At 34.1% G+C, this 25,797-nt stretch overlaps 1 protein-coding gene across 1 annotated transcript in view; it reads left to right on the top strand.

The window, feature by feature from the left end:
• The window catches only part of LOC126887096 (chitinase-like protein Idgf4), a 40,870-nt gene extending 18,501 nt beyond the window's left edge, over window positions 1-22,369 (top strand). The window contains exons 2-7 of the mRNA XM_050654432.1: window positions 6,204-6,463; window positions 8,267-8,399; window positions 8,463-8,633; window positions 10,511-10,679; window positions 18,134-18,381; window positions 22,115-22,369. Of these exons, the coding sequence (XP_050510389.1) occupies window positions 6,204-6,463; window positions 8,267-8,399; window positions 8,463-8,633; window positions 10,511-10,679; window positions 18,134-18,381; window positions 22,115-22,332 (1,199 nt within the window). The 3' untranslated portion in view covers window positions 22,333-22,369. The remainder of the gene's footprint in view (window positions 1-6,203; window positions 6,464-8,266; window positions 8,400-8,462; window positions 8,634-10,510; window positions 10,680-18,133; window positions 18,382-22,114) is intronic.
• The last annotated feature ends 3,428 nt before the right edge of the window (window positions 22,370-25,797 follow it).

The following is a 25,797-nucleotide window of genomic DNA, read 5'->3' as shown; positions in this document are numbered from 1 at the left end:
GAAACTGGTTCCTACTCAAGAAGACCTGAACAGTGAACAGGGAAAACTCGGCAACTAATTTCGTCAAAGACCGGTTTCTTAGACTTTACGTTACGGTTACTGCTAAAGATTTGACTAGGAGACTGACAGATGTTCTTGGTACCAGGTACCATAAGATTTGACTAGGAGACTGACAGATGTTCATGGTACCAGTTTACCTGATACCGTACGCACAAGCTTAAGCAAACAAAATGTATCATCTCATGTACCTGGTTCAGGCCCTTTTATTGGATGCGGATTTGGATATGGAATATTGGAAAAACGTTCTGTTTACAGACAAGTACAGTATGACGTAAATATTCATCTCAGTCATAGTCGCCAAAGAGTGTGGAGAAGATCTGGAGAACGCTACGCTTAATATTGCTTCTCTCCTAGAGTAAGTTTGGTGGTGGAGGTATAATGGTACTGGATGGCATTTATTTGGAAGCACATTATATGAATTTTGTATGTGAAAATGTTCTCCTTACAGTTGAGTCCGCGAATCTTTACCCGTTCGTCATCATTTCAAGCATACGAACTAAGTCGATGATAGGTCGGAAATTGAAATTTACTAAACGCAACAGCAAGTGACAGTAAGTGACTTGCTATTGCATTTAGTAAATTTCAATTTCTGACTTATTATCGACTTATTTCGTATGCTTTAAATGATGACGCACGGGTAAAGATTCCCGGACTCAACTGTATGCAAGATCATGTCCGGTCACACATTGCCAGGGTAAAAATTGCCCCACAGAGCAGTTACTTGCTTACCACTAATATACTGCCATATTCACAGAACACTTTAAAATTCAAACTTTTATACTTATACAGTGTGTTCCAACGAAAATTTGACCCCGCCCCCAGAAACTCAGAAGCCAAGAGTTTCTTCACAATTTAAAAAAACATGTCAATTTGTATTGGAAGGGGGACGAATATTCATGCAAAATTCATGCCGTCAAATGTAACCCCCTACTGCCCTCCCAGTTTTTGAAGTTATACTTCTTTAGGCACGAGGGTGAATTTTTACATTCCCTGGCGCATGCGCTCACCGACAGTATGGTATTAGTCGCTACATCTTTTAAGTTATGTAGCGCAAATAAGGTGTGCGTGAAAAGAATATATTATTAGTGTTTCACTAAATATATTTATTATAATTTTTATGTCTGTGGATTTGTCTTCCTCCTTATAAGTATTATTGAAAATGTTTATTTTCAATTAATGTATCTGTCACCGTGATTGTAATTATGTCCGAGAAATGATCGACTGAATACAAAAGCGGTGGTAGCTGATGGTAGAGCATTCGCCTAGGGATCGAGAGGTCCCCTGTTCGAATCCAGACAGTCATATCCTTTTTTTTTTTTTTAATTTTTGGTATTCTTTTTGTTCTTTCTAAAATTAGTTTAATATTTAAATACAATACAAAAAACTGTTTAAAGTAGATAGGTATATTGATTTCGTTGAAAACATAATATAAAGTTAGATTATATTATAATAGAAGTATAACTTCTTACGTGCGGACAAAGTACACATACATTCTTTTTTTAATAGCAAGTGTAGTCGAGTTGCACATCATTTGAAAGGTAGTTTTTGTTCTCTACACGACCCTCTAATTTTTTGAAGATATTCTTCTTTAGCGGCGATTCGATTGAGGGTAAAATTGTACATAAATCTGCGCACACAGACAACATTTAGTTCATTGCTAATCTTTCAAGATAGGTATGTATGCACATATCTGTAACCGTGCAAATAAGTCATTAACCCGGCACCTGCCACGTGGCTTTGCAAGGCGCCAACTGCCACGTGGGGTGCTCACAGCACCCCTTAAAAATTTTCTGTGATCTACTTGTTTAAAAAACAAAATAATGTGTTAAGTAACACAAGAATATAAAAAAACTTGTTTTATTGACTTATTAGCCACTAATATGTTATAAAAGTTAAAAAATAAAATGAAAAAGGTGTCATAAGCAAATTAGCAAGTACCATGCCATAATAAATGAAGTCAAGTAAAATATCTAAAAAATAAGATTTAGTGAGTATATAGTTTATATTAAAAATTTAAATCATTTATTTCAATAAAACATGTAAATTTGACCTGTTTATCAAAAATAAAAAAAAAATTAAAACTTAAAGTGCCAGATCATGACACCCCAATTCGATTTTAGAGCTATAAGTTCAGAATGACACTAAATAACCACTTCAAACACTAACACATCTATGCTATATAATATAGAAAGCTACTATGACACACAGCTCCGTTACCAAATATTTGATAAAAATGTGTTATGGGGTGCTGGTAGCACGTGGCAGGAGCCGGGTTAAAAGAATATATTAGTGTTTTCAGTAAATGTATTATTTATTATAATTCTTGTGTTTTTGGATTTGTGTTTCTCTGTAGTAAAATAATAAAATATTATGTAGGCATAACATTTTTACACTATTTGTCGCCGTGTTGTGTAATTATATCCGAAACTTACACGTCAATTACAAGGACCTCGCTGGAGTAGTTGGTAGGGCGTTAGCTCCGAGATTGGAAGGACGCGGGTTCGAATCCTGGGCGATTCATATTTTTTTTGTATTTTTGGTTGTTTTAATAAAAATTTTTTGAAAGTGGTAGATAAGAAAGTTAGTTTAATTTTTAAATAAAATACAAATAACCTGTTAAGTATATCTACTTCGTTTAAATTACCTATATAATAGAAGAATATCTTCTTACGTGCGTACAAAGTACACACACATTCTTTTTTTATTTTGCGGAATAACTTTAAACACAATTTTGGATTTAACTAATTTATAATACATTTCTTAAGTCCAAAATTATCTTCAAACTTATTACGTAAATTAAAAAAAAATAGAGTACCGTGTGGAGAAAAAAAATTACCTTTCAAATGATGTGCTACTTGATCACACTTGCTATTTAAAAAAAAAGTGGTGGTTGATGCGGGGCAGTAGGGGGTTACATTTGAGGGCATGAATTTTGTATAAAAATTCGTCCCCCTCCCATTATAAATTGACGTGTTTTTTTAAATCTCGAAGAAGCTCTTGGTTTCTGAGTTTCTAGGAGGGGGGGGGGGGGAGGGGTCAAATTTTCGTTGGAATAGACTGTACATATATTATCATATTTCTGTCTATATTGTAATTTTACCCTACATGCACTACTTGAATTATACAGGGTGTAACGAAAATACAGGTCATAAATTTAATCACATATAAGATTTTTTATTGAAAATGGACATATAGCATTCTTATGACAGTAGCATCTTAAGAAAAAATTATAGTGAAATTTGGACACCCTATAAAAATTTTATGGGGGTTTAGTTCCTTTAAACCCCCCAAACTTTTGTGTACGTTCCAATTAAATTATTATTGTAGTACCATTACTTAAACACAATATTTTTAAAACTTTTTTGGCTCTTAGTACTTTTTCCAAAAATCAGTTTTTATCGAGATATTTTGAATATTTGTCAAATCCACCACATATTTGTATATGGTTAACTACGATTGTGGAGACTTGGTAATAATATGAAAATTTATGTATGATTTACATTTTTAGGTATATTTTGAACCGTATTAAAAAAGAAGCCATATCTCGATAAAAGTTGCCTTCTCGAAAAAATACAAAGAGGCAAAAAAGTTTTAAAAACATTTTGTTTAACTAATGGTATCGGAGTAGTAGTTTAATTGGAGCGTACACAAACATTTGGGGGGTTTAAAGGAACAAAACCCCCATAAAATTTTTATGTAAACATCTTAAAAAAGAAGCCGCAACTCGATAAAAACTGCCTTATCGAAAAAATACTAAGAGCCAAAAAAGTTTTAAAAACATTGAATGTAATTAATGGCACCACAATAATAATTTAATTGGAACGTACAGAAAAGTTTGGGCGGGTTTAAGGGAACAAAACCCCCATAAAATTTTTATGGGGAGCACAAATTTCACTATAATTTTTCTTTAAGATGCTCCTGCCATAAGAATGCCACATATTAATTTTCAATAAAAAATCTGTAACAGTTTTCGGTATATTCGAAAAACTCGATTTTCATTTTGTAACTTCAAAGGGCTATAACTTGTTTTATGTGCATATTAGTACTAAGGTAGGTTAGGTTCATTCGAACTATTTTTGGTCCCAGAATATGTGATTTAATTTATGACCTGTATTTTTGTTACACCCTGTATAAAAAATCTTTTATCGAAACCTTTTATCGAAACCCCGAAATATTATTAAATTTTTATACATTATATACTTTGATAATAGGTATACTTTTGTAGACCCTGTAAGATTTCCTGTTTTCTTACTTGGAATTTTACCGAATTGGACAAATAGATTAATTGAATTATATTGACCTAATTGATGAAGTGATGGTCACGTAATCCAAGTAGGAAGTCAATTAAAATTACTTAAGGACTAATTCGATAATTTATGCATTTATAAAATACAAAACAAAATATACGAAGGTCAAAAATAAAGCGAAAATTGACAAATAAAATAAATTAAACAATAAAGCATAAACAGGACACATGAATTGGCCTAGAAATGAATAGGAGCAAAGATATATTATCCCTTAAAAAAGAAGAAAAACTAATAATAATAATTATTATCAAAATACAATTTGGAACCAAAATTAAAGAACAAAAATAATTATGTATAACTGTATCAATACCGTATCAAATGTATCATAAGTTTCAAATGCAACATTTGTTGTTTCCTTGTGGGATCGGTACTCACCGGAGGGACCGCAGACGTTCGGATACAATTAGCGTCTCTTTGCAAAGACAATAATGTCGACTTTGAAGTAACAAGACACTTACTCAACACACACACACTACACATGACACTAGGTACCTAACTGTAAAAATTTACCGTACCTACCATGCCAATGGCCATTAGTTGTCGAGGCATTAGCTAAATAAAAAAAATGTTGTTGTTTGAACTGCCAGGTACTCTACGATGACATTCGTATACGACATGCCAGTATATTCCTATATTGCTAAAACATTATACAAAAAGAAGTACAATAGATTATAAGAAAATAGATGGAAACATTAAAGACGGATATTGCTACCGCGAAGCCATTCCATTGCCTCACGAGTTAGTTCGTGGATTTCGATTAAACTTCCTTCGGATCGTGTGGTTGTACATTCTTGGGTGAGATAGTGGACTGTTTGTTCAGCAACATTGCATTTGTCACATGGCTGGTTGTCTGCGACGTACCATTGGTTAAGTGAATTATTGCATACTCCATGACCTATTCAAGATTACACCATTCTCGACGCGGAAGAGAAAAACCGTTGGTACTGTAAGATTTCCTATTAGGTGTGCATTGTTCACTTCTTCGTTCCATTAGCTTATCCAATGCTCATCGATTGTGAACTTATTTGGAAGATTTTTGCTGTTCTTGTTGGCGGGTTTCTAGATCTCAGCCGCCATTGGCCCTGGTTTGCTATCTGTCGGTCTTTTTTGACAATGAGGGATTCTTTTGACATTTCTGGTATTGAGCTTTAAGAGCAGCTAACCGTCGTATTTTGGTTGGTGCAATATTGCTTAAAACCGGAAGCCATTGCGTTGGCGTGCTCTTTATGGTTCCTGTAATTCTCATTGTTTGATTTAATTGTGTGTCTAGAACGTTAGTATGGTGACTGTTTAGCCAGACTCGAGCACAATATTCGACTGTTGAATAGGCTAATCCAAGAGCGCTTGTCCTGATTGTGTCTACATTGGCTCCCCAAGAGGTTTGGTAAGCTTGTGAATGATGTTGTGAGTTTTTACTTTAGCTGCAGTTTTATCTAAGTGTTGCTTGAAAGTTAGAGTGCGATCTAGTATTACACCGAGGTATTTTGGGTTTGTATGTTTTAGGATAATCCCTTCGCTTTATATGTTTAGTCTGTAGTTTACTTCCCGGTTATTTACATGGAAAGCAGTAACTTCTGTCTTTATAGGATTTGGTTGAAGGCCCCATTTTTTAAAATAGGCGTTAATAATATTTATGTCCCTTTCTAGAATAGATTGGGCGTTCTCGATGTTTATTTCTTATATACCTAAAGCCATGCCATCTGCATAAATAAATTTGCGTGAGATTGTAGTGGGAGCGTCTGAGGTGTAAATGTTGAACAGGAGCGGCGATAGAACCGATCCTTGGGATAAGCTATTATGTTCGGTGGTATCTTATATATTTTCTTCTGTTTACAGGAGAAGGAAAATTCGATGTTTCTAATTTAAACGAAGCTTTGCGCTATTGCACCCATTTATTATATGGCTACGCTGCAATTGACGACAACACATACAAGTTAGTTCCAATGAATGAACAATATGATGTGATTAAAGAAAATTATAAACATATAACCGATTTGAAGAAGACCCACCCCAAACTTAAGGTGTTACTTTCTGTGGGAGGAAACGAAGATGTCAGTGGCTCAGGTGACGAGAAAAATGAAAAATATAGAAAAATTGTAAGTATATCGTATTTAATATCCATTTGTTTAACACTTCCCACCCTATTCAGTTAAAAATTATAAAGTGTAGACACGCAATAAAATACATCACTTAAGAAAGGTACTCTGCCGAAAAAGCTGTAGTGATATTTTTGAAATTCATCATCATCATCATGCAACCTCTTCTGTCCACTGCTGGACATAGGTCTCTCCCATTCTTCGCCACTCTTCACGGTTCTGTGCTTCTTGTTGCCATTTCTAGGATATTCGGTTAATGTCGTCCATCCAGCGTGTTGGTGGTCGTCCTCTGCTGCGTTTGTCTTCTTTTTAGCGCCAGTCAATTAGTTTTCTGGTCCATCTTGAGTCTTTCAGTCGAGCTATGTGACCTGCCCAATTTCATTTCAGCTTGGCTATACGTTCAACGACATCAGTGATACCTGTTCTTTTCCTTATTTTGTCTTTTTTTGTTACGCCGAAAATCGATATTTTCATGCGCCTTTGTGCCACTCGCATTTTTAGTGCTGTTGTTTTTGTGAGCGTGAGAGTTTCTGCTCCATATGTCATAATAGGAAGAACGCATTGGTCAAATGTCTTCCGTTTCATAGCTGTCGGAATGTTGCTCTTAAAGATGTCTCTTAGTGAACCATACGCCGCCCAAGCAAGTGTTATTCGTCGTTGAAATTCGCAAGTCTGATTGTCCTTGCCTATTCCGATTTCATGACCGAGATATATGTACTTTTCTGTCAATTCTACCACTTGATTTTGGATGGTTAGGTGTTCGCTGGGAACTAAGTTTGTCATAAATTTGGTCTTACTGATGTTCATTTTTAGACCTATTGTTGAAGATACGTTTTCTAATTCTAGTAGCATTTGTTGTGCTTCACCCAGATCTTCGGTAATAAGTGCTATATCGTCGGCAAAACGTAGATGATTGAGCATTTCCCCATCTATTTCTATGCCTCTATTTCCCAGGCGTATTCGAGGACCGTTATAAACAATTTAGGTGGGAGAGTGTCGCCCTGTCTCACACCTCGCTTGATATGAATTACTCTGGTAGTATCGTGTAGTTTTACACGCATTGTGGCGTTTTGGTAAAATGTTTGCACTAACTTTGTAAACCGGGAATCTATTCTACTATTGTTCAGAGCAGTTATAATGCTGTCTAATTCCACAGTGTCGAAGGCTTTGTGAAAGTCTACGAAGATAAGTACCAGTGGTCTGTTATATTCGATTTTTCTATTAAGGTTTTTACTGTTTGTAGGTGATCGTTTGTTCCGAATTTTGAGCGGAATCCAGCTTGTTCTCGGGGTTGGTAGAAATCTAACTTTTTTTCTAGTCTTGTCGTACTTATTCGGGTAAACATTTTATAGATGTGGTTCAATAAGTTGATTGGTCTATAGTTTTTTAGGTGCGCTTTGTCTCCTTTCTTGTGTAGTAAAATTGTTACTGCATTGTTCCATGTTTCCGGTATGCAACAGTCTGTTAGACAAAGGTTAAACAAAATGTTTATTTGGTTGAGAAGGGCACGTCCACTCATCTTTATAGCTTCTATTACGACTCCATCTTCTCCTGGCGCTTTATTGTTTTTCATCTTTTTCATTGCGTCCTGGATTTCGCTTAGTGTGATCTCTGGCATGAGCTCTGAACCCGGATTGATAATTTTGCGTGATGCAGCGGCTTCCAAATTATTTTGGTCTTCTCTTTAACTTGTGACATTATTGAAATATCACTACATAATTGAAATAATTGAAAACAAAAATTTATTGTGTTTTATTGTTAGATTACAAAAGTATCTTTATATATTTTCATCAATTGTTTTAGTTGGAATCTACCGCTCACCGGTTAAGCTTTGTCAACTCTGCATACACTTTATTAAAAGCTTATGGTTTTGATGGACTTGATTTGGCTTGGGAATTCCCCGAAACCAAACCCAAAAAGATAAAATCTGGATTGAGTAAGTCAATAATATTATTGTTTCAAATAAGAAATTTTAATTAACTGACACTTTTACTTTTAGAAAAACTGTGGAGTTCCATCAAAACAACAGTTGCCGGTGAACATGTTGTTGACGAGAATGCTCAGCAGCATAGAGAACAATTCGTAGCATTAGTTAAAGAACTTAAAAATGCTCTTAAAGCAGACAACATGCAACTGTCTCTGACAGTTTTGCCCAACATTAACAGCACAGGTAAGATATGACTTATTAGTTTTATTTCTTCATCAGCTTGCGATATTTTGTCTGATATAATTTTCAAACTATGTAGACAGGGCATTTAGAACTAAAAATACACCTATCGACTTGCAACATTTTGCATTGTGTTCGAGATGACGTCAGAAAAAAGTCTATAGGTAATAGAAAATGGGTGGAAATGCATAATGGCATTTACAGTGCATCAAATGCATACACAAGTGCATAAACTTAACAAAATCCGTATATTAAGGGCCAAATTTTGTTTCTCGGCGATTTTTGGAGTTGCTGAACATGAATACGCAATCACAACCGATCCCCGGAGTAGGGGAGAGTCGGCTGTTGGTGCGCACCTAAGGTTAATTCAGGATATTTCTCAAACTTGAAACATTTCAATTTCCAACTTTTTTGAAAATATACTTCAAAGGCCTAGGTATATTGGTAGGGACCGCATTAAATGAATGGTTGAACAGTAGAACAGTGACAGGCGAAATTTCCAATTATGTAACGCGCACAATTACCCGACCTATTCGGCTAATGGTGCGCATATGTCGGAAAACTTTGCACAATAATAGAACTTAAAAATAACCTTCGAAAATGTAGTTTATTGAACATAAATATTAAAGGGACAAACAAATATACAGAAAATTTAAGAAACTAACTACAGATAGGTTAAAAAAATCTAAGTATCGCAGAAGTCCCAAATATATTCTTCTGGACTATCATCTCGTATACACATGGCATGAGGCCACTGACAATATATCGAACACTTGCACTACACCTCGTCTTTTTTACTACCGTCACCACGATACACACAAATCATTTTCATCTGACACGAGATCGCCCAACTCATCATAATGGCACAGTTCACTTTCTGAAATATCTTCGGAGCTCTTTCTCTTTGCCTTTTTGTCTATTTTAACGCTTGTTTAACGCCTGTTTACGTTATATGACGCAGTCACAAATCGTAAAGAGATTGCCTTTATTTACCTTGCCGGCTAATGGTGCGCAATGTGCATCTTTAGACGATCTTACACTTCACCACATAACACAAAATTGGATAAAAACAAAAAAAAATCGAGCAAAACTAACTACACCAGGGTCTAAAATGACAAATAAATAAAATGTATATGTACGCTAATGTAAAATTATCGCTTATTTTCTCAGACACAAAAACAATATCATACCACGCGAAAACATGTAAACGATAACTGCCAACCGGTAAAGTATCTCCCAACGTTTGTTTGTGTAAGATACATCGGGTAGTTGCTAATAGATGGCCCTACAATATAGTTTTTGCAATTTTATTAAATAGGGGATTAGAAATATTGATGCGCACAATTACCCGACGCGAATCATTAGCCAACTCTCTCCTACCAGGCGCCCAAGATCACTGCTAAGGCACATCTTCTGGAGTTTCGAGAGTTTTCGACACTAAATTGATGAAAACGGACTACCTAGGAATTTTTGGGGTTGCTGAACACGAATACGCTATCAGAACTGACCCCCGAAACACCTTGGTCCTTGCCTTGATCAAATGTGCCTGGTGTGCAGGCTCACTGCTAAGGCACGTCATCTTATGGAAGTTCGAGGCTTTTCGACACTAAATTGATGCAAACAAAATACTCGAACATGGCAGCCACACTGGGCACAGTCCAAGGGTTGGTTTTGATGTCATATTCGTATTAATCAATCCCAAAAACCTCAAAGTAATCCGTTTGCATCAATTTAGTGCCAAAAACCCTCGAAACTTCAGAACAATGAATAATGAGGATGATTATAATAAAAGATACAGCGAAAATTGATAACATAAAAGATGAAAATTGGTATTAAAAAATAAATCTGAAAAGTAATAATTTGAGATATTTTTATTACAGTGTATTATGATCCCAGAAATCTGGCCCCTTATTTGGACTTCATTGTTCTTCATGCATTTGACTTCTACACACCTTTACGTAACGAAGAACTGGCTGATTTCCCTGCACCTTTGTACGAATTAATCGACCGTAGAGGTGATGAGAACATTGATGCTTGGGTAAAATACTGGTACGTACTGTTAGTTTAATTTACATTTAGGTATGCATGGTTGCACAAACAAATCTTAAGCTCCAGCTTAGCCTAGCTCAGCTTATAGATAGGCCGCTTTAAGTCTCACTTACGTTGCACCTTAATTTTAGATTCTTACCTATAGACCAGGGCGCATCTATAAAAATATTAGTACATTTGGACGTTGAGAGGTGACTCAAATTTTTTTGCAGAAATTGCTTGAAAATAAATCAAATAATAATATTTGAGTTATCCTCCCTCTGAAAAAGGTCAGGAACATTGTTTAAATAATCAATATGTCAAAAAATGAAGGAAAAATTCGATTTTTCTCTTGGTTTTTTGATTATAACTTTAAAAGTGTTCATTTTCGAGAAAAGTTGTACTGACATAAAAGTTGTAAATATAATTAAATTTCCTACAATACAGAATTGGTTATAAATTTTAAAAAATAGTCACCCTTGTTGCAAAATAGCAATAATTGCCAAAAAACCATACAAAAACAAGTATTCGCATTTTACGTTTTTCAACCATTTATGCTACACTTAGGACCTTCATGTTTCACCCAGAAAAACTTTATGATACAGTACAACAATACTCTAAATTTCATTAAGATGGGTTTAATAGATTTTGCAAAATAAATTTTGAAATCGAGCTTTCGCAAAAAAAAATCATTTTTTCAAAATTTTACAGGACTGAAAATAAAGCAGATAGCAAGTTGAATTTTTTTTACGTATAGAAGTATACTGTATCTTTCATTTGCAATTTGCAAAATTAAAATCGATTAACTACCACGGCGTCAGGAATTTTTTTTAAAAGATATTAATTATTGGTGCTACGCGCAGGACAGCGGATAGTTTGCTCTGATTGGGCATTCCAGTGACCTTTGATAATGATTGATACATTTAAATTTTTATTACATTTCGATATAAATAAATAAATTTGTTTATTGCAAAATAAAAACACATACTCTATCCTTTGAAATAACACTTTTTTTAGCAAAAACTTTCTTTGTTCATATATTTTAACTTAGAGAATAAAAATTTATTATTTTTAAACATATGCAATTGTTTAAACAATATTTCACAAACAATAATAAAATTAGTGTGATTTTTGTGGAATTAAAATATTAAAATACAACAAAATATAGATTAAGAAAATAATATATTAGATAAAGATTGAAAAAAATTTTGGTGGAAATCAACTTGTGTGAATCGAACACCGCTGTTCTGCGCGTAGCACCAAAAATTAATGTTTATTTAAAAAATTTGCTGACGCCGTGGTAATTAATCGATTTTAATTTTGCAAATTGAAAATGAAAGGTACAGTACACTTCTATAAGCAAAAAAAAATTTAACTTGCTAATTGCTTTATTTTTACTCCTGCAACATTTAAAAGAAATGAATTTTCTTGCGAAAGCTGGATTGCAAAATTTATTTTGCAAAATCTATTAAACCGATCTTAATGAAATTTACAGTGTTCCTTTACTATATCATAAAGTTTTTCTGGGTAAAATATGAATGTCCTAATTCTAGCATAAATGGTTGAAAAACGTAAAATGCCAATACTTGTTTTTGTATGGTTCTTTTCGCAATTATTGCTATTTTGCAACAAGGGTGACTATTTTCTAAATTTTTAACTAATTCTATATTGTAGGAAAGTTAATTACGCAACTTTTATTTCAGCACAACTTTTCTCAGAAATGAACAGTTTTAAAGTTATAACCAAAAAACCAATATAAAAAACGAATTTTTCCTTCATATTTTGACATTTTGATTATTTAAACAATGTTCCGGACCATTTTGAGTGGGAGGATAACTCAAATATTATTATTTGAGTTATTTTCAAGCAATCTCTGCAAAAAAATTTGAGTCACCTCTCAACGTCCATCTCAAAACAGATGCGCCCTAGACTACTAAGCACGTCTTAACTGAGACGAAGTTTAAGATGCAATCCATAGGGCTTTTCATCGATTGTCATTTGTTTCGAGCTTCTGTCATATGTTGTATAATCTGTGTATAATATTAATATACACGGATAATACGACATATGACAGAAGCTCGAAACAAATGACTGCGAATGAAAAGCTCTATTGTGGCAAGTTGAAATTAATTGATCTAAGACTCAATGGTGCAACGCGTATGTTTCGTAAGCTGAGCTTAAGGGACGTCTTACGCTTTGTTTACATGGGCGGTTTGCCAACGTTTGACACCGCGGTTTACCTGAAAAACCCAACCGCCGCGGTTCAAGTTTAACATAGAAACAAATGCAACCGCTCAAAATCGTACACATGCAACCTTTCCGTCGTCAAATCGCGGCGGTTGTAAGTTTACTAGGGGAGGAATGAGACCGCCAGTCAATCGCTCTCATGTGTACGAACCGCGGCGGTTGGGTTTTTCGGGTAAACCGCGGCGTCAAACGTTGGCAAACCGCCCATGTAAACAAGCTGTTAAGCTTAATATCTGTTGGTGCAACCAGGCATTAGTGATTTAATTGTTGCTGACAATTTTAATATTCCATTTAAGTTAGGAGTGTGCAACTGGTACATAATTAATTTATTATCAAAAAGGATCTTTCTTTCACTTAATATAATTTGTTTAATAATATTAATTCTAATAACTATTTCACTAGACTATTTTTAACTGATAAAACGTCATAGCAAGGCCACGTTTCCTACTGACAAAACTCCTTCCGGGATTACGTACACTCGATACGCATCGTATCCGCCATGTTTTCCCATAGCGTCTTACGGGAAAACATGGCGGATACGATGCGTATCGAGTGTACGTAATCCCTATGCTGACCGTGATTTCTCAGCGACAAAATTATGACAGATCCGTCACGAAGGTGTCTGGTACTTCTATTGTTGTCAGTTTGACAAACGTCATTGAGGCGTAATCAATTTTGGACAGATACATATAATGAATCCAGACGAAAAATCACGATTTGGATGCCAGTCAGGTGAAGAAATAAAACAAATTGGTTTCGTAAAATGTCCCATTGAACACGCAGAGGCCCAGAAGCTCTATTTGGACCCAATTTTCGGAGTTCCTACGGGTGAAAAATTTTACGCTTGAAGGATGTACTACCGTGTCTACCATAACGGAACTAGCAAAAATTTTCGAGGATTATGCCTTTAACATGAAAAAAGGCAATGGCTAAGACTCTAAAGAGTCGTCTATAAAGTTAATGTGGAATACTACAGCAAAAATGGTACAAGAAAAATATTTTACGGAGTACGGCATAAAAATCGACCCTTTCACAGATATATCTTTCAAATGTGCAAGATTGGCCAGAGATACCAAACGGAGGAAGCTTCAAAGTGTTCAAGAAAAAAGAAAACTCAGTTCAAAAGCATTATCCACCGAAGAATTATTAAAAATCATCCAAAGCTACGACGAGGAAACCCCCGATGGAGCACAAAAAAAGTTTTTTCACCTTTGCTCATTTGAACTTGATTGGAGAGACAACGAGGCCGTAAACTGCAAGATTCACTTTTTCCAGAAGGAATTTGATGTCATGGGAGAATTTACGAGCCGAATTGACAACAGCATTTTTTGCAAAACAAATCAAGGCGGTTCGAAAAGTTTGGCAAGCAGCAAATAGCTGGTATAATAAGAAATTCATCAAACGAAAATGTATGCCCAGTTAGATTATTTTTTACATTAATGGAAAAAAGGAGACGAAAGATTATATCAGACAGACTCGCTTTCTTACCGTTCACCCCAACTGGTAGGATGGATCAAAACTGTTCACTTGGAATCAACACCGTATCTAAGTGGACAAAAATGTCAGCTTAAAAAATTGGAATAGACACAAAAAACATAAAATAACAAACCATTCTCATCGACCTTCAGCTGTGTCAGCCTTGTTCAAGCAGAGTTTTTCTGAACAGGAGATAATAGGGAACTTGCACATTTTTTTATTACATAATAATGTTCAGTTTTGTATAAAAATGAGATTTCCAAAATTTCACGCTTCAAAAACTCATAATAACTTAGAAGTACAAATTTAAAGTCTTCTGTATCTTAAAATAGTTCAAACGGCCCGTGACGTCACAGAGTTTAAATGGTTCCGTTTATGGTTATATTTACGTATATTCTTCTTCTTCTTCTTTAGTTTATTGGCCTCCACCTACTTGGGTATTTGGCCGGCTCGTCGTCGGGGAATAAAGGAAAAATATTTATATTCTAATGACATTTATCGTATGTCATTGTAATAATATATACCAGTTTGTTGAGATTGGAGTTTGATACAGTTTTTGAAGGAAAGGAAAGAAGGTTTACTATTGAAAATAAAACCATTTTGTAAAAGTACAAGTTTTCTACGAATAGTTCAAACGATCAAAAACACTTGTAACGTCACATAACTGTGTATTTTCTACTGACGTTTATAATGTCTAATTTAAAATTAACTATATATACAATTGGTGCAGAATGTAAACAGATAACCCCGTGACGTCACGACGCGTTTTGGGCTGGCTGGTATAAGTTGAATTTTTAGTCGTCTTTAGGGGCCAAACGAAAGACAAACAAAACTTTTTTATCTTTGATACAGGTTCTAAATTATGTTGTGTTGTGATTTATACCATTTTTTTCGAATTTAAAATGTTATGCAAGTTCCCTATTAAATTTACGGGTTACTCAAATGCAAGCTCTCTAAAACCATATCTGCAACTGGATTCCAGTCACCACCAGAAATTGATCGAAAATCTCAGAACAACAAATGAAGCTGGACCTTCGAGTTCCCAAATGCTACAGGTCAATAATACACAAAATCATGCTTTGGTAGAAAATAATGGACAAACTACTATACCTAGTTTATAATAATTGTACATTTAATATTGTTAACAAATAAATAAAGATTATGTTTCGTTGATAAGGTACATTGTCTCGTGAAATAGTCTTGTCGAATATCATTCTCCAGAAAATTATTTATCGGCAAAATTTTCTTCTGGTTTTATTCAAGTTTCTTGCCTTTTGGCAATTTTCGCTTATGAAATTTTGACAAAATCACTCGACTGACGTCTCGTGATTTAACTGTCAAAATTTAATTCGTGAAAATTGCCAGGAAAATTGCAACAAACTTTCATACCAGTCGAAAATGTTGCTGGCAAATTTTTCTCTCTTAAGATATTATATACGATAAAATGCATTGGACTATTTATTACAGTTTATCCCAAACCCTTCTTTCAGTGCGTCATAGTTTGTCGAATTCTCTCTAACGAATTAAGCTCGAAGTGACAGAAAAAAACGTACTTCCATGACTATTATACATAGAACTTCAAAAATTATGTATTTGTTGAATGGCATTTCCATATTAAAGCGACTTATATTACTTATAGATATATAATTGGTTGACAATAATTACCTATAATACCTACTCTAAATAGATAACCATTCCATGATGCGAATAAAGATAACTTGAAACAAAATTAATCTAAATTACTTTTAATGGGAAATAAGCCACAATTTTACCAAAAAAAATGATTTTATTAACGTTTCGAAGCCCAAATCGGGTTTCGTTGTCAAAATACAAAATACTACTAAAATAAACAAAAATGTTGTTGCTAACTAAAAAAATTCTTCCAATAATTTATTTAATCTGACTCATATTAGCAATTCAGATCATTTTAAAATAGAAGACTTTAAAATGATATCGTGAACTGGCTGTATGGCAAACTGCCGAAGCCATATTAAAAAAAAAAAAATTATATCGCCAATATTTATGAGTTGCGTTCCTGGGACGACTTTACTAATTAATTGCGTTCCTGGGACAAAATTAATCTATCGTGACAGTACTTTCACAATGTACGGGTAAAATGACAATTGTAATTCTAGGTTAGTATTTGTCAACGACGTAAATATCTTAGACAAGGAAAAAAGAGAGGACGGGTAACACTCATTTAAAACACACGTTCCAAAAGTGAAGCCAGTTTTTGGTTTGTTTGTCACCAGAAACATGGCGGTCACGTCAAAAATAACAATGGGTTGCCAGTGGTGGGTGTTCGTTGAAGGTTAAAATTTCATAAAAAATAAAGTAAATCATCATCTAAAATTCGTAATAAAAACATATGTATGTATTGAAACATATGTACGTAATATGAGCAACTTAATAAAACATTTACCGTACACAAATTCTTCATTTTAAATACATTTCATGTTTTTATTTTAAATACTCAATGCATAACAATACCACAAAGATACGTCGATGATCAAAATCTCTGGTGTCAGTTTGGCTTCACTTTTGGTCATAGGATTACTCGTCCTCTCTCTTTCCTTGTCTAAGGTAAATATAAATATTTTATGTTATTGGTATATTCGGACATTGTATAGTGAAATTTTATGTAATATTGTTCTCGAAAACCAATTAAATTTCAATTATGTCAACAATAAAATGTCCCTGTTTTTTTACATTTAAAGTTTAAAGATATAACTTTTATCACAACTCTCGCTAAAACGCTTCTTTTTTCTGTTTACACGGGATCTCAGTCAAATGCTCTAACAATCCTTCCTATCCCTTTTGGCTGCCAAATTAGCCTTGTCTAAGGTTCTCCCGATGAATAATAACCTATTTGTACTTACAAATACTACAAAACTCAAATACTGCAAACTTCTTCCAATAATGATTCATAGGCCAGAACTGCTTAATACCACTTTTTAACTTCTTACTTACAAAATTACTTTTACACTGTTCAAAAATTACCGGTACTAGTTCACTTATCAGGATTCGATGTTCTTCTTTCAAAGGTCAGCAACAGATAACCAAATTCTCGTGGGAACGCGTTGCTGTCGACATTCTGAGACCATTTCCAGGAACAACATCAGAAAATAAGTATTTGTTAGTTGTTATGGACTATTTTTCCAAATGACAGAAGAGGTAGTTGCACTATCCAACCAAAAAGCAATCACAGTTGGTGAGACACTGCTTGAGAATGTCGTTTCCCGTCATGGGGTTCCACTTCTGTTGTATTCTGGCCAGGAATAAAACAGAACCTCGAATCGGAAGTTTGGCAGATCATGATGGCTTTGCTGTTAATTAAGAAGACCAGGACGACACCCCTTCATCCTCAGTCCGACGGTATGGTAAAAAGACATAACTCGACCATTAACAACTACCTGTCCCCGTTTGTACATAAAATCCCGAGAGACTGGGAAAAACTGGTGGCTCTGTTTCTGCTAGCTTATCGAGATTCTCAACATCGACCTCCGACATGGTAGCCTAACATAGGGAGAGGCAGACCAAAAGACACTCTCCGAGTATGTATAATGCAGTCTGCTGAAATAACAATCACACTGGAATAATATTCTAGGAACTCAATCTTTTTAAAATCATAAAGTACTGGCTGAGTAAAGGCGGCTCTTTTCAATGTACTTTCCAGGAAACTTACTGTAAAACGTTATATCTTCGTGCATTTAAAATTCCTTATTCTATGTCTTTTTTTTTATTTATTCTAGGTTATCAAACGGAACACCAGCAAAGAAACTTCTTCTTGGCATTCCCACTTACGGTAGAACTTGGCATCTAAAAGGCGAGGCAAAAGTAGACCAATTCCCAATAACCGATTTGAATGGACCAGGTGATGCAGGACCACTTACCAAAGAAGCAGGTCTTCTCAGTTATCCAGAAATCTGTAATAAAGTTACTCCACGAACAAGCACTCCAGGAGGTTTAACCAAGATTCCTGACGGAACTAAGCGCAGAGGTAAGTTTTGTTAGATACATAGTTAAATTTAAGGAAGGCAAAACATATTTTTTAAAAATTAGTAAAATCCTTTATGAAAGGTGTATTTTTTATTTAAAAATCCCTTAAAGGACCACATCACAGAATATTTTTGAACTATCACCAGTCCTGTTATCAGGTTTAACATGCCACCAAAATATATAGATGAAAACCCTTTAAATGTTATACAATTATAGACAGTTTACATTTTTGTGTTAAACTGAAAGTAAAGTTTAAAATAATCCTAGATATAACATGAGGCATCACAGGAATCCCCATAAAACCCGTGGGTTGTAGCAAATACTATTGACTGTAATACATCCAACTCCCACAGAAATCTGGAAGCCCGTTGCCACTAGCGCCACTGTCGGCTTGAAGTGAAACTACGTTTTGAAAATGTAAAATTTAACGTAAACATTCAAATTTAATTTTATAAATTTTTGAATAACGAGCTAATTTTGCTAAATTAAATTAAAATAAAAATAGTTCAAACACTTATACAAAAACAATAATAAAGCAATTTTATAAATGTAAGGTTAGATTGCTCTGGTTATCACCGCACACCACTAGATGGCGCTATATTGTTTGCTTCCTCAAATGTAATGGGACATGTCAAGAGTTGTATGTATTACAGTCAATAGTATTTGGTTGTAGTCTAGTCGCAACATAGGGGGCCCCGTGGGCAATTCTAGCTCGCCATGATTTGATGGTGGTATTATAGGTTTTTTGGGTCGCTAAATCCAATGGAAGTGGTCTGGAAGCCCAAATATGGTGCGTTTAATTGTTATTAACAAATTATGGTAAAATTAGGTATTTTTCAGGAATTATTAGAAGCCCTCTAAATAAATTGATGGTGTTAAGGTCTTCTCTGCTGTATTTTTGGTCGCTGAATCGAATACAACTAGTCGCGATTACTCAAAATATGTTTTTATTTTGTTAATAACAAAATAATTGTTTATTCGCCGAAAAGCTCAAAATAATGCGCTATCTACAGCAAGTTTGTAGTCTTTTCATAGTATTTTTATACGCTAAATCGATTGCCATCATTCGTGATAGCTTAAACCACGTTCCGACTTTGTTATTAATAAATTATTGCAAAAATAACGGTTTATAGTACGTTTACTCATGGTTTTTGCTCTAAATTTTAAAAAACCACTTTTATTGACATACACGTAGCTAACATGTCAAACAAAACAAGTGATATTGTACTGACCTGTGCTTTCACCATGTGGGTGAGTTTCACCCCTTTTCGGGGGTGAAAAAAGAAAACCTTTAAAGTAAGTCCGGAAGTGGATAAATTGATTAATTCTCAGCAACTTTTGTTCTATACAGTTTTTTCGCTAAGTCTATACTTTTCGAGTTATTTGCTAGTGAATATGTTCATTTTTCAACAAAAACCCACGTTTTTAGACGGTTTTTCGCAAATAACTCAAAAAGTAAGTATGTTTTCAAAAACAATTTTCTTAGCCAACATATACGACTATAAAAAAGTGAAAAAAATGGTGTAAATGTGAGGTCCTTAGACCCAGTAGAAGCGGAGTTGTAGCTAATGAACAACAGGTTCATATTTGTCAAATTCCCAATCGAATATTTCAACATAAAATAACCAAAAAATAAAGCACTTTTTGAGGAAAACTCATTACAACTTTTTTAAAGCTTGTAAAAAAAACTTTATTCTTGTTTTTTGAAAAAGTATTTAGTATCAAAAATAAGCAAGTTACGCTGAAAACAAAGTTGGTACTTTTTATTTTGGTAAAAAAAAACGGGAAAATCACCCCCTAATTAGCATGTCAAATGAAATTAATCGTTACCGATTCACAAGTTGCTTTAGTTATGTCGTATTTATATGATCTGTAAGTCTCATCAGTTCGAAAGTGCTAAACCACGAAAAACGTGTTTTTTTGTTGAGAAATAAACATATTTACTCGCAAATAACTCGAAAAGTATTGACTTGGTGAAAAAACTATATAGAACAAAAGTTGCTTAGAATTAATCAGTTTATCCATTTCCGGACTTATTTTAAAGGTTTCTTTTTTCACTCCCGAAAAGGTGTGAAACTCACCCCCATGGCAAAAGCACACATCAGTACAATATCACTTGTTTTGTTTGACATGTTAACTACGTGCATGCCAAATTTCATGTCAATCCAAGTGGTTTTTGAAGTTATACTTCTTTACGGGCGATATGAGGGTGAATTTTTATATGTTAATCCTATATATGTTATACCTACGATCCCGGCGCATGCGCATTATAACTTTGTTCTGATTGGATGTTCAAATGACATGTCAAAAATTATCCAATATGGCAGCTGTAGCGCAGCTGTGGTTTGGACGGTTGACGGTTTGGTTATGTATGGTTGTTGCGTTTTAAAATTTGTGGGAAGAGAAACAACAAAGGTTAGTTAATAGTTATACTGCCTTTTTAAATAGTTTTCATATTATATTTTTGAAGTTATACTTCAAAATGTTTTAATTTATGTATGTATGTTTAAGTTATGTATGTTATAATTTAGGACTCCATAGGAGCGTTAAAAATGCTACTTTAAGGCACTAGTGCTTTAAAATTTTTAAGGCACTGCAGTTAAAAGTGAATTGTCAAATTCTGAAACGTCAAAATATTTATATTTCATTTATTAACATTAATATTAATAATACAACTTGCGCAATTTGAAAAAGGTGGTTTAAAAGGTTTTTTATTATAATTTTGTGTCTTTGGATTTGTCTTCCTTGGGCGTAAAATAATAAAACATCTATTTTTATATTTCACTTGTCACCGTGATGTATAATTATGTATATCTGAAAGGTAAGTTGCATGCGGCTTGATGGCCTTGTTGGTAGAGCATTGGACCAGAGATAAAAAATCGCGAGATTGCGGGTTCAAATCCCGGACGATTCATATTTTTTTCTTTTTTTTTTTTAATATTTGGCATTGTAAAGTTTTGGTTCATTTTTGGTAATTATTGTTAATTTTTTGTATTGTAACTGTTAAGTAGGTATATTTATTTCGTTGAAATTATATTATAATAGAAGTATAACTTCTTACGTGCGTACAAAGTACACACACATTCTTTTTTTTTTAATTTAGAGCAAAAACCGTGAGTAAACGTACTATAAACCGTTAATTTTGCAATAATTTATTGATAACAAAGTCAGAACGTGGTTTAAGCTATCACGAGTAGTGGCAATCGATTTAGCGTATAAAAATACCATGAAAAAGACTACAAACTTGCTGTACATAGCGCAATATTTCGAGCTTTTCGCGAATAAACAATTATTTTGTTATTAACAAAATAAGAACATATTTTGAGTAATCGCGGCCTATCAGCGGCTACTAATTATTCCTGAAAAATACCTAATTTTACCATAATTTGTTAATAACAATTAAACGCACCATTTTTGTGCTTCCAGACCACTTCCATTGGATTTAGCGACCCAAAAAACCTATAATACCACCATCAAATCACGTCGAGCTAGAATTGCCCACGGGACCCCCTATGTTGCGACTAGGCTATTGCTTGTACGGAGGTTAGATCCTCACATATTACGGACAGTAAATAGCGACTGTTTTTTAATGTATAAAATATGTGTTTATTATTAATTTTTCTTTCTTATTATTTGTTTCTTTACCCCTTTTAAGTTCTCCTGAAGATATAGGATATTAGTATTTCTATTTACGGTTAAATTACATATAAAAATTAATAACTACAAATTTTTAGGAGTTTACGCATACCGTTATCCTGACAAGGACGACAAGGGAGGAATCTGGGTAGGATATGAAGACACAGAAACAGCATCTACCAAAGCACAGTATGCCAAAGCTAAAGGTCTTGGAGGTATTGCTATTGATGATCTAACACTTGATGACTTCAAAGGAGTCTGCGGACACAGTAATAACAAGTTTGCCATATTAAAAGCTGCAGTAGCTGCATTGTAATAAAATTTTAATTTGTAATTAAAGTTATAGTTTGTAATCGTTTCCTAATTTACTCATTATTACACAGTTAGGGATGTTCCAAAACTTAACGAACCTTCAAAATAGAGATATTCCAAAACTTAACGAACCTTCAAAATACGCATGTTCGAAAAAAATCAATCGTAAGTACATTAACTATTTAATTTCATACTGAATTTAAGTACATATTAAAAACGACTAAGTATTAGAAAAAAAAAACAATAAATATTCCAACTATTTCACTAACGTAAAAAGAGTGTCAAACTAGACTTTTTCATAATGGTAGGGGAGCCCAAGCGGGGATTTTTGCAGTTACTCGAGCGCGTCAGATTATCATATGGGGAGAAACCTTGTACCCTGCAGATGTATCTCTACCATATATTGGCTCTTAACACAGGGAAGTTCGTTAAAGGGGGCCCGAAAAAAAATCTATCCTTAAAAATACTCGAAATTGTCAGATTAAGATAAGGTAAGTTAAGTATGTACATGCAAAAGAGTGTACATTTAAAAAATCTGACGGGAAATGTGCGAGTCAAAAAGTTTCACAAAAACAGCGAATATTTCGCTAAATGAACGTCAGATCGAATAACTAAAAAATACGTCTTCAATATTTTTCAAAAATCTATCGAATGGTACTAAACATGACCCCCCACGGAGAGGGGGGGGGGGTAAATTTAACACATCAAATCGAAAAACTGCAAAATACACTTTCAAAATGTTTTTGAAAAATCTATCGAATGGTACCAAATACGACCCCCCACGGAGGTGGGGTGGGGGTTACTTTAAAATCTTAAATGGGACCCCCAAATTTTTATTGCAGAAATCGGAAAAATATGATTTATTAGCGCCATCTATTAACTATTCTAAAAAATGTCTCGAATAATTATTGTTAGGTACTTATTTTTTCATGAGAAATCCAAATTAGTAATAAAAAATGGGGGTATTTAAGATTTTAAAGCGAGACCCACTCCACCTTAAGAGGGTGAAGTGGAGGATGGTGTACATTGTCGTTCGATAGGTTTTTGAAAAATATTCAACACGTGTTTTTTGGTTTTTCATTTGAAAAAGTATTTCTCGAGGTATTAGAGTCATTAGACCGTTTCTATAATTGACCTAGGGTATCACGATAAATCGTTTTTTTTTCCGATTATAGCGCCTTCTATCCACAATTCGAAAAGATGTTTCTAATAAAAGCTGCTTATTTTTACGTAAGGAATCCAAATTTGCAATAAAAAAATGGTGTTCCTACTTAAGATTTTAAAGTTACTCCTAACCCACCTCCAGGCGGTGGAGTGGGGGGTTGTGTTCGGTATCGTTCGATTTTTGAAAAATATTGAACACGTATTTTTCAGTTTTTAGATCCGATATGTTCATTTCACGAAATATTCGACCGTCCCGCTACATTTGGAACACCCTGTATAAAAAATCGCGATCACTAAAATGAAAACTTTTGCAATTATTAAAAACCGATGTCGTAATTTGAATCTAGAGAAGATATATAATGCGTTTGTTTTCGAGTGCATAACAAGAGTGTTCGTGACAAACAAAAAAAAATAATCGAGTTATTTTACTGTTATGGAAACTCGTTTCACAGTGTTGATTCAAAGTACCTCATTATCTTTTAGAAACAATACTAGAAACAATCTGCCTCACATGATGATCATCATGGACCAAAATCAAAGTACGAGATATTTCGCTCTATTTTTTTTAATTTTTTTTTCAGTACTCTTTTTAATTTGATCAACAATTAACGCAGTTTAGCAAAGTACTACAAATCTGTTTTTAGATAATTGGCTTAGGAATGTAAAAATTACCTTAATTAACGCTCATGCACCAATAAAAGGTGACAGTGAAGACAACAAAGAGGCTAAATCTCTTTTAGTGCGCCTAGGCACAGTATAAAGAGATACAGTACAACTACTCTCCGAAAAATTGGAAGTAAAACCTTTCAACGTGCATAGCGACCGCGCAAGGTTCCCAGTCGCTAAACCACCACTCTTGCATTGCTAGTCGCGTAGAAACGTACGGGTTTTAACAGGGAAAACCCGCATCCACCACTGGTGAATTACCAATTGCGTACTGCCGGTATTACTTCTTGAGATCAAAGTGCCGACATAGAAGAGGTTTTACTGTCCCTCTTTATACTGTAGTTTAGGCTTATGTCACAGTATATAGAGGTTCCCAATAGAACCACTCTCCGAAAAATTGGAAGTAAAATCTGTAGTCGCGCAATGTTCTTAGTCGCTTTTGCCCCACTCTCGCATTGCTAGTTGCATAGAAACGTACGGATTTTAACAGGGAAAACCCGCATCCACCACTGGTGAATTACCAATTGCGTACTGCCGGTATTACTTCTTGAGATCAAAGCGCTGACAGAGGAGTGGTTTTACTGTGGAACCTCTTTATACTGTGCTTATGTCCAAGTATATCCTTCGGCAATTTCTATTTACTGTGAATTATAATTAGAAATCTAATTACTAATACAGTCTAAACAAAATACTTATTTAGCAAAACAGCGATGTTCAGATAACACTACAAAGAATAATTTGTAAGATATCTAAATAATTTGTAAGATTTTTGTTTGGAATCATTCATTTCTACTACGTATTATAGATGGAAACGTTCAGCAGACGACTTTTTTGAAAAAACCTTCCCCCTCTTTAAACTGGTAGAATCTTTTGGTCTTATTATCTTCCTAAATTCTTAAAAAATTTTGAGACTAAGATCATTGATCAACAATGTAATATGTTAAGATTCTACTGCCTCTATCCCTTTCTTAACTAGCCACCTCTCTCGACAGTTTTATGTTGATGAAATGAATGTTTAATGTAGGTATTGTAGTTTTTTATATCACTATTTATTCAATTATTTCTATGATCCATTAGGTCAAATATTTCATCTGCCACAAAAGGCTTCATTTCTACGTTATTTTCTTGCTTTAAATTTCTCTTTGTTACATCGTTAATAATTTTTTCACCTTGTTTCAACTGTTCTCTTGATGCAAAACACTATGTATATTAGTATGATGTTTTCGTTCTTTTGCTTCTGTGTGTGTCCACAGAATCATCATAATTGATCTTCACTTTATCGCATACTCAGTAGATAAAGCTGCTTTTAGATACTTTCAGAACATTGCTTAAACAATGTTTCTTCTTAAGAAATAAAAAACATCGGATTCTGTATCTTATCGAAAAATTTTATTTTATCAGATGTTTTTTATACATTTTTAAACACAACGGCTTATTATTTAGTACATTTTAACATATACATATAATATATATGTATAGTACAAATTATATACATAATGATTCATTAAGAAAGGTTAACGTTTAAACTGAATACACAACTACAAAACTCGATAGTTAGAAAATATGTAGGGGAGAAGGGGGCTCCTTCAGACAGGGGGCAGCTTCAGACATTGATATTGTGGGTAAATTTAAGGACTCG

This window comes from Diabrotica virgifera, chromosome 6 (assembly GCF_917563875.1).
Source record: "Diabrotica virgifera virgifera chromosome 6, PGI_DIABVI_V3a".
Lineage (NCBI taxonomy): Eukaryota > Metazoa > Arthropoda > Insecta > Coleoptera > Chrysomelidae > Diabrotica > Diabrotica virgifera.
This window is presented reverse-complemented; position numbering and strand designations above follow the sequence as displayed.